The sequence below is a fragment of the Porites lutea genome, chromosome 10 (assembly GCF_958299795.1).
Source record: "Porites lutea chromosome 10, jaPorLute2.1, whole genome shotgun sequence".
Classification (NCBI taxonomy): domain Eukaryota; kingdom Metazoa; phylum Cnidaria; class Anthozoa; order Scleractinia; family Poritidae; genus Porites; species Porites lutea.
In genome coordinates, this window is record NC_133210.1 from 14,830,807 (window position 1) to 14,841,672 (window position 10,866).

Here is a 10,866-nt window from a genome sequence, read left to right on the forward strand (position 1 = left end):
CAGTCATTTTTCAAAAGAAAACATGTAGTATTTGTCAGCAATATATGTCCACCAAAGGTTTTCATCAGAAACCGCTCATGTTTAAAAGTTTTATTTCAGTTTAAGAGAGTTTGAATGAACCACCCGAACCACCCCTGGATCTGCCCAAGGACATATATACAAGTACAAGGCCTGACTTGTCCCCAGTCATCTCTCTCTCTTTGTTGTCTCACCTTAGTCATGCGAAGACAACTGGGTATGAGTCAGGTACAAGGCTAATTATATAATAAGTGTCACAAGGATTTCAAAAGGACAATATTATTGGTTACTGCTATGAGCAAAAACTGAAAAATCTGGTCTTGAACAAGGTGAACATGTTAGTAAGATGACTTGAGCATTCTTTTTTTATGTTTGTATCAGTTACGGGATGTGATACATAAACTACAACACTTGGTGGTTTATAAATTGTTTGGTCAGAGAATAAGAGTTAAATTGCATAAAAAATATTTAGCAACCTTCTGATAGTACTCTAGCATGCTATTTTTCATTCTGCACAGTGCTGTCATAATATAAACAATTTTACAACACTTTTACAAGTGAAGTCTTTTGAGTTTTGTTTCCTCAACTTATCAGGAGCGAGAACTATGTACATGTATAAGGGTGTACCATCTTGAAGCCTTTTCATTCCTCAGTTGACAGTCCGATTCTAATTAAAGTATTAAAAACAAGCAGAAAATTGGCAACATACTTCTGTATTGTATATCTTAAAATTGATTTTATATTATTAAGTGAATATTCTCACCAACATCTAAACAGCAAGAAAATCTGCATACGTGAAAAAAAATAATAAATTGTTAACTGTTATAAAATTATAGTAATTTTTGTTTATTTAATTTTATAACTGTTTCAAACAAGTTAGTATTTATAAACATTTGCTACATGTATTGCAAAGATCAATGTTTCTCCAGGGTTAAGTTAGGTATTTAGCTTTAGTGAGGAACCCTCAGAAATATAAACTTAGGTTCATTTTTTGTTTTAACTCTACTGCATTGATTTTGTTGATTGATAGAGACTTAAATCTGAGCAGCCTCATTAGCTTTACATCAATTTTCTTAAGCAATGAATACTTTTTTCAAGTTGGTCACCATCTTAATGACCTTCGTAGCCCTTTACTATTGGGGAAAATTATGCCATCAAAAATTTTTCTAAGCCATAGTAGAGCATTATTGGGGTTACTTAGATTAGTATTTTCTTTTTAAAAAATAATAGTATACAGTTGAACCTCCTTACAATGACCACCTTGGGGACAGAAGAAAGTGGCCATTATCGAGAGGTGGCCGTGGTAGAAAGGTTGTTCACAAGAGTGAATGTAAGGACTGTTTGCCAAAAAAAAGGCCGTTTTGTAGAGAGGTGGCCATTACTGAAGGTTCGACTGTATTCACAAATTTGTTTTCTACAAGAGTGATTACTGTCAGACTCTAGAAATCATGAGTAGCATATTTCCTCAAATAATAGCCGTTCCTCAATTAATTGCCTCCCTGAAATAATTGCTCCCCCCGCCCCTCTAGCCATTTTCTCTTCCTTTTATCCCCTTCCTGTCAAGTAGAAGTGCAATGTGATCCAGCCAAACTGATCAGTGATGATTCAAGCTCTGAAAAAGGAACTACATTTGAAACACTTAAAAAGCCCATGTTCAGTTTATAATTATTATTTGATGTGATTATTTTTTGATTACATGGAAAAATAAATAAAATATTTAGGGCATAACTTCCTGTGAGCTAGCAATATTTGAAATAATTGCCTTCCCTTGAATAATTGGCCCCTTTTTGTGCAAAAAAAATAAATAATCGTCCCCGGCTATTATTTGAGGAAATACGGTACCTGATGTTTGTGTTGGAACCATGCAATCATAAGAATCACCTTTGTTGCATTTTAAGTTTTCTTCCATTTGTTTGGCTTTTTTTCCAGCCTCAAAAACATTGCAGAAATATTATTTTCTGTTGTTAACGATTTTGTGAGTTTCACAGTAATAATGCATGTAGTATTATTATGAAGTGTTATTAATGAAGTTTCATTTAAATGAGTTGATGTTGCTCCTGAAAAAGGACAGACATCCTTTTTCTGCTCAATGACTTGCTTTTTAGACTTCTACTAGGAAGTGACAAGTAAAAGGAATGGTGATGTTGAGGTGTTGTAAGCTATCTTTTTCTATTAAACAGTGAATTACTGGAAAGAAATTCTTATTTTTGCAGTGTGTCTAATGCTGTTGAGCTACAGCAAAATAAAATAATTATCTTAAAAATAATAATCTTAATAATTATCTCGTAGTATAGTCGAACATGAAAGACCAAACCGAAGGACCTGTTTTGTGTTAATCAACAGCCGTTCAGCTCTTGCACAGGACATCCAATTTTATCCACTTGGAAAACACCTCTTGGACACAACACTGAGCACTACATCAAAGAAATTCGAACTCACATTCTCAGTTCTCTCACATACCCCCGTAGTTCGAGGAAAGCTGTGCACTTTTTCCGATTGGTGGACGACTTCAAAAGGGGGACAAGCCAACCTCTATTTTACCCGCATTTTAGAAACCTGTTTAGGACAGAGGGCAAACGTACCTTATATGTACGCTGCTGTGCAGGATAGAGAGGCCAACTAAAAAACTCCACGTCTATCCCGGAAGCCCTCCCCAGGCTACAATTTTACAATTAGCTCCATGAGTGAAGTAATTCTATACTAGATACCTAAATATCCTGCACCCTAATGTTGTAAGGCACCAACGATAGTTGGAAGACCTCTTTTCTGTAAGTTTCCCCTGATTTAGTCTGACCCCTATCTCCTATTTTTATTGCATCTTGCCTGTTTTAGTTGAACCACAAGATAAAAGCCCTTGATTACATAAGATTATGCCAATGGTACAATTTTTATGCAAGTCGAACTATTAAGTTTGATATGAGCATACAAGACGTAAATCTACAGTTCCTATATTACACTCAACACTGGCATGACTGGCTTTGAATTTAAGATACAACGCTTCTTACCTTAATTTCGATGAAAATCAAGCAAGCTGTGAAAATGCAACGTGGAGAGTTGTTGTCCGCAGTCGGCGGAGATCTATTGACGAATCAAAAGACCAAAATCAGTCAGGTGATTAGTCATCTTTTTGGGGAAAACCCCGATTGTTTCGAGTTTTCGCCTTTTCTCTGTTCATTCTATAAAAGCTAGATTTGCGTGGAGACTCGTCAACTGAAATAATTTTCCTTTCAAACAATATCTTCCTTTACCTATTTAGGTTTGATATAAGCTCAGTTAGAGCGCTTATCCGGTGAGTTAAAAATGAACAAGGTCACGCTGCAGGTCAATTTCATACCACTTTCAAGAACAAAGACGTTTCCCTCTCGAATTTCCCGCCACAGGTGAGAAAGGAGAGTTTATCAATTGATATCGGTAACCAGTACCGCTATCTAACGGAAGAGTACTTTCCACATTGAGAACATTCAGCAGTCGTTTCATAAAAACACTTTCTTAATTTGCTTTTTTGGAAAGCGGTTCAACTTGGAAGTTTTCAAAATAAGGAAATAATTCACAAAGATACTCCCAAGTCCAATCGATCAACACTTGAATTCTCTGCATAGCTTGGGAACCTCGCTACAATTACAAACAGCAACGGTGACCGCCATTTCAGCGTGTGGTCGAAGGCTGTACTTGTAGATACATCGCCACTGATTACGGAAAGCTAGGGAGAAAACATGCCTGTTTCTCAAATTAGTTATTCGGAGAAGTACTCAGATGAAAAATTCGAGTATAGGTAAGTGCTTTTCCTCGATGTGGCACTTGCTTTGATGTAAAGTCTCGTTCTGTTTAATAGGATCTGTTAGATTGATGTTACGTTTACAAGCATTTTGAGCTTACTACACTGCGCAAAGTTTTAGCCAAAAAAAACATGAATGCGAGAGGGTTAAAAACTGTGTTCAGTTAACCTTAGCTTGGCGGGGTTCGATATATGTGAGAAAACGTAGAAATTCGACCTTCACAAGCTCTGGTTCTCAGGAAGCATAATAGCAAAGCCCACTAATAACATAAGAGTGACTAATTTGCAATGTTTATCTGACTTTTGTCATAAAAGTCAGATAAACATGACATTTTAATGACAAAATGACAAACAAAACTGAGGAATTAGCTGATGTTTATATTTCAAATCGAGTCTCAGTTCTATAAATGCAGTAGAACCTCTTGGTACGGGCATTTCTCTAATACAGACATCTCTCTATTGCAGACAGTTTCCAATGTCCCGACAAAAGTCTCATATATTTTCTTAAAAAAAAAACCTATAACCCTCCTATAATACAGATTCTCTCTATCGTGGACAACGGACACTAAGTGTGCGTTCCTTTGAGATGATCCGGATCAGGATCAGTGATCCGAGATGACTCAGATCATGGTAGATCGAATGAACCTATGAATCCACTCTGGACAAGGATTCATCGGTTCATTTGATCTACCATGATCCAAGTGATCTCTGCATAGGGTGGATCCCGTCTATCCTGGCTGGTGAGCTATGCAGGATGAAAGCGCAGTCGCTGCATACCAAACAACAATTTGCGAAGGTGTACGGAGGAATATAACCCACTTTTTGAAGGCTTCAATGACTACAGATATCATGAAGATCTTTTTTTTATTACATTTTGTACTCTAGTCACTGTTTACTGCACTCAGGGTTCATACAGGTCATGGAAAACCTGGAAAGTCATGGAATTTAAGAATTTTATTTTCCAGGCCTGGAAAGTCATGGATTTTAATTGTCAGTCCTTGAAAGTCATGGAAAATTAAAGTTTTGTTTGGTAGTTTAGTTACTGCAGATGACAAAGCAAGGACAATGTGACATAGAGAGGAGTAATTGAACTGCGCAAACGGCACTCATTTTGGTGGACACCAGGGTTTGTGTCTGTTGAACAATTAATGGTCAAAAAATGCCCCAAAAACAAGGGAAATTTTGAAAATTTTTGATGGCGACAACTAACCCTAAGGTCTTAGAAAACTTGAAAAGGTCATGAAAAAAGTCATGGAATTTGAAGAGCTCAAACGAGTACAAAACCTGGGCACTTGCAAAATAGCGAAAGACATTTTCAGAATTGTGCTTTACATTACAACTTTTTACATGCAGCATTACGCTGTAGCTCGTTTCGTTTTTAAATAGTTAATTTGTCTGTGGCTGAGATGTACAATGTTGTATGCTACTGAATGACAGTGTCTTTGTACAGTGAATTTAAAACTGTTAGTGGAGTCATAAAAGTGACATCATCATAATGACCTCTTTTATACGCACACCTCTCTAATATGAACACTTCGCTCTGTCCCTTTGGTATTTATATTAGAGAGGTTCGACTGTAGTAACTGAGCACAGCACTGTTTAAAATCTGTGTTGATTTTTTAAGGCATGTGATCCTTCCCAAAGAGTTGGCTGAGCTAGTTCCTAGGACCCACCTGATGACAGAAAGTGAGTGGCGTAACCTTGGAGTGCAGCAGTCTCCAGGCTGGATTCATTATTTAATCCATGCTCCAGGTAAGGAATAATGTCAACCCTACAGTGTAATAAATTGTGGGTAGGGGTAAAGTAGTCACTTACATGTAGTGTAGCCTCCCTCGCAGTTATTTTAGTGTCGTCACGCAACGCTCCTCTCCACAAACATTACAAATTAGAGGTTGCATGCCAAAACTAAAACAGCTGCGAGGGACACTACTCTTAGCAGGGCTTTTATAAAGATTTCAAGTTGCTGGGTATATTATTATAAATAGTGAACTTATGCAAAAGGATGGGAGAGGAAAGAACATGGCAAATCTTGTGTAACAAGGGTGACAATAATAATAGTGTGTTTGGGAAAAATTTTCAACAAAATTGTAATAGCCCTGTCACGTCAGGGCTTGAAATGCCGGCTAACCATCAGACAATTTCCAGACTTAGTGAGGATTTGACTGGTCAAATTGACCAGTACATTCAATTGTATCGAAAATGACGCAAATTAAAATTTCCATGCTGCTCAGTTATCAGTATGTAGCAAGTCGTTGTGTATTGCGGAACTTTGATCTGAAATCCTGGGTGAAATGCAACAAGAACCGTTGTTCAGAACCATTCTCGCATTGAAACAGACATCGGGATTCACGCACTTCCATTCACAAAGTTAAAAATATTTTCACTTGTATTAGTTAATTTTCTCGAAGAATACAAATTTTCTTCCCTTAGGGAGCAACATGGATTACTGGCGTAGTTTTAGGATCAAAATCTCATACTGTGATGTGCACAACAGAAAGCGTTATATTTGGAGGCACCAGAGAAATGTAATGTGTACGATGATTTATTTTGTTGACAATGAGTGCTTTAAAGTGCTTAAAGTTCTAAGCAACAACTTTTTTGAAAATATTTAATGCCAGTTCTGGTTCATCACTCCTGTTGTAAGAGTTATTTATCTTACAAATTTGACCAGCCAGAAGTGATACCTGACAGAGCTAAAATGAATTTGGCTAGTCATCGTGTCTGGAGACTCTCCAGAAATTATTTTGAGCCCGGCACGTATGTCACACGAGTGTTTTGCCGTCTTCTTGTTTCTGCTGTCTTGGCTCCATTGGATAGCGCTATCCACCGGATAAATCACTATCCCATATTAGGCCGGAAAACCAATAACCAATGTGTTATCCACGGGATAGATTTTTATCCAGTGGATAGTGCTATCGTACGTTTGAACAATGGGGGCCTGTTGTGTAAGCTCACTGTTGTAGGTCTGAGGCAGGACTTAGCTTTAACAGTTAGGGAGTTCTTATGGTTCTATTATTTCTTTTTTCTGTTGGAAGAAGCTGGAGGTCATGCCCATTGTAGCCAGCGGGAAATCCCCTGGTCCTGGCTCTTAGTAGGGAGCTTAAGCAACTACGACGACGACCAAAATGTCAACTTCAAAAAACAATAGGTTTAATCATCCAAACAACAGCTCTGCATGTACATCATGCTTTTTAATACATTTCTTTGACGTCCACTGAACAACAACAACGTGAAATCTCCTATTTTGACGTTTTATGGATGACGTGGACAAACAACGACAAATTTTCCTTCCTCTTTTTGTACCTGAATAAAATCCTTAAGAATTCAACTCCAGGAAAAGTCGCCTGCATTTGATATATTGAGCGGGTCCAAATAGACACAACTAAGTTTGAAAAAACGCAAATTCATTTTTTTACCAACTTTTTCCTTGCTGTCGTCATCGTCCTTGCTTAATGTCCCCAGTGGATTTTTTCTCCATACATCTCTTTATTACCTATGGAGACAGGTTGTGTATAGTAATTCTAACTTTTGAGTTTGAAAACAAGAACCTTTAGTGTCACCATTCAAATGGAACCTCAATACTTCAGCGTGGTATGTCCAGTGTACAATATGTATTTCAGTATTTTGCAAACTGAATGCAACTTTGCTGGTGGTTTTTGCCATGGATCATTGTTTTCACATTCTGTAGTTTTTTTATGGGTGCGTTGATTCCTTTGGCAGGGTTTTCAGTAAGATTTTAAGTAGGCGGCAAAAGCTTTGGAGTAGGCGGAGAAGGAAAAATCTCACAACAAAGGCACAAGTTTCTTGGAAAATTTTGAAATCTGACTGTCTTAAAATTAATGTATTTCCAGCATTCTGGAACAAAAATTAGCGTGTTTGAACAGAACACAAACATCATTAGATTTTGGCTTTTTTATTCAGTGACAGCGCATGAATACTCTATTTAAGCTGGGCTAATTTTGAAAGAAAAGTAGGTGGCAAGTTCACGTGAAATAACCAGTGAATTTTGGTGGCTACTTCGGGGTGCAAAGAAAGTCGGTTTTACGGCTTGCCATTCGGGCAAGTTGTTGCTAGTATGTACTAGCCCAAGAGTCTTAGCCCAACAAAATTTTTGATGAGCAGCATTCATTACCAAGCCTGTGCTCTAAGGAAAATTGAAGGGAGCCCAGTGCTCTGAAACCTGTAAAATCTAGGGTGCCCAGCATATGATTTGTATGAAAAAACTGAGATTTTCTACTTGCCCAAGGGCAAAAGTTAAAAGCAGCCAGGGGCAACCATGCTCTGCTAGAGCACAGCCCTGATAACAGTCCTTTCTGTAATTTGAATTTGCCAAAAAAACTTCACTTGCCCGAAAAGAACAGAATTCACTAGCCTGATTGCAAAATCTACTAGCCTCGGGCTATTGGACACAACTTTCTTTGCACCCCGGGCTACTTGCTCTTATTGAAAACCCTGCTTGGGATTGTCCAGATCAGGATCAGTGATCTGAGATCACTTAGATAATAAGGGACCAACAAATCCACCCTGAGAAAGGATTCACAGGTTCATTTGATGTGCTTCATGTATGATCCAAGTGATCTCGGATTACAGATCCTGACCAGAGTATCTTAATGGATTGTACCCTATCTGTTTGCCTTTAAAGAGCCACACGTGCTTCTGTTCAAAAGGCCTGCCAACTAAGGCTGCTCACAGCTTCACCGGATAATCTTTTGCTAAGAAGAGGAATAAAGATAAGACAGCTTCCAGATGCTACAGAAAACCACGCAACCTTGTTTTGTTCTGCAAGGGATGACTGATTGATTGTTAGCTGTTCACTACATCTGAAAAAAGTATCAGGACAGGAAATTTGCTCTTAATACATTCTCTTTTCTGCCGTTTACATAAATTTACAACAATTGTCACAAGGAAATAAGTCACATCGAGGGTAATGTTCATTGTGCTTCAAGTCAAAAGTTGAGAACAGTAATTAAAATAAATTATTATGAAATTATTAGTAATATTTTTTCATTTCATTTTGTAAAATGCTGGCAAATAAATGGTACTTTGTGAGAGTTTTTACGGACGTTTTTACTGTCAAGCCTCCACTGACGGCCGTCTAACTAAAGCGGCCACTTCAAACATGCAGTGATTTTGTTACAAATAGTTATGGTGAGTCCTGGGACTCATCTTATGAAAAATCATGAGTCCCTGTCCATAACTAATGAGACCCAGTTCAAAAAACGAGAAGTCCTAAATTGAAAACGCTCGGGCCTTTATGTACATGTATCCAGGCAGTTAATCTGGAGACAGACGCAAAAACTCTTTATCACAGTTTGCTGAAATTAAAATATAGTCCTATATATTTAAAGCACAAAAAAAAGACTTAAATAAATATGCATCACAAAAATCACATGAACAGGACCTTTTACCAAAAATTCTTCAAATCGATCTTTCCTACTTTGTGTAAAACGGGACGCATTTTGTGAACTATTTTCCATCTTCAGGGATTTTTATGCGTCAAGACGCAGAGGCAATAAAATCAGTGATGGAAAATTTTAATTTTTTGACCAAACCCCTTTGGAAAAATCCCAATTTTTCAACTTTTTGAACTCCTTGTTTTAATAGTCTAGAACGGCCTTTTTTCTTTCTACAGTATCGTCAAACACATTTTCCTGGCCTGTTTTGCCAAAAAGAAGTAGATAGAAAATTTTCAACTTTTTGACCAAAACCATGGACTAGCCCTTTGAAAAAATCCCGATTTTTCGATTTGTTAAACTCCTTGTTTTTATAGTTTAGAAAAGCTTTTTTTCTTTCTTGAGTATCGTAAAAGTAAAGAAAAAGATGGAAAATTTTCCATTTTTTGACCAAAACCACGGACTAAACCCTTTGAAAAAATCCCAATTTTTTGATTTGTTTAACTCCTTGTTTTATAGTTTAGTAAAGCTTGTTTTATTTCTAGAATATCATAAAACACATTATCCTGGCCTATTATGCCTAAAAGAAAAACATGGAAAATATACAATTTTTTGACCAAATCCATGGACTTATTCCAAGGGAAGAATCGCAATTTTTCGTCTTTTTAAACTCGTTTTTTATGGTCTAGAACAGCTTTTTTTCTTTCTAGAATATCGTCAAACACATTTCCTGCCCTATTTTGCCAAAAAGAAAAAACATGGAAAATTCTCAATTTTTTGACCAACACAATGGATTAACCCCTTTTATTTGGAAAAATCCGAAGTTTTCGACTTTTTGAACTCCTTGTTTTTATAGTCTAGAAAAGCTTGTTTTCTTTCTAGAATATCGTCAAACACATTTCCGTGGTCTATTTTGGTTTTGGTGAAAAAATTGAAAATTTACTCACTTTCTCTATTTGGCAAACTAAGCTAGGAAAATGTGCTTGCCAATATTCTAGAAAGGAAAAAAGCTTTCCTAGACTATAAAAAAAAGGAGTTCAAAAATTGGGATTTTTCCAAAGGGGTTAGTTCATGGATTAGGTCCAAAAAATTGAAAATTTTCTATCTTTTTGTTTTAGATATAATAGGCCACGAAAATGTGTGTCACGATATTCTGGAAAGAAAAAATGCTTTTGTAGAAAGAAAAAAAGGTACTTTTTTGTTCTTTCCAGAATATCTTCAAACTCATTTTCCTGGCCTATTTGGCTAAAACAAAAAGATGGAAAATTTTCAATTGGACTAAGCCCTTTAAAAAATCCCTAAAAAAATTCCGTTTTCTAATTTTTAAGCTCCTCGTTTTTTAGTCTAAAAAGGCTTTGTTTTGTTCTAGAATATCGTCAAACACATTTCCTTTGCGTGTTTTGCTTAAAAGTAAAACTTCTAAAATTTGAAAATTATTTGACCAAATCGATGGACTAACCCCTTTGAAAAAAATCCCAATTTTTGTCTTTGTAAACTTCCTTTCTTTAAAGCCTAGAAAAGCTTGTTTTCTTTCTAAAAAATCGTCAAACACATTTTTCTATCCTATCTTTGCCAAAAAAAAATGATTAAAAATTTTCAATTTTTTTACCAGACCCTTTGAAAAACTCCTAATTTTTCAAATTTTTAAACTCCTTTTTTGTAGTCTAAAACAGGTGTTTT

At 36.5% G+C, this 10,866-nt stretch overlaps 1 protein-coding gene across 1 annotated transcript; it reads left to right on the forward strand.

Annotated features, from left to right (window-relative positions):
* The first annotated feature begins 3,673 nt into the window (after positions 1-3,673).
* On the forward strand, positions 3,674-8,844 carry LOC140950765 (cyclin-dependent kinases regulatory subunit 1-like). Its single transcript, XM_073399997.1, has 3 exons — positions 3,674-3,790; positions 5,418-5,545; positions 8,436-8,844. Exons 1-3 carry the CDS (start codon positions 3,732-3,734, stop codon positions 8,471-8,473), a joined length of 225 nt encoding a protein of 74 aa, XP_073256098.1. The 5' UTR covers positions 3,674-3,731; the 3' UTR covers positions 8,474-8,844.
* The last annotated feature ends 2,022 nt before the right edge of the window (positions 8,845-10,866 follow it).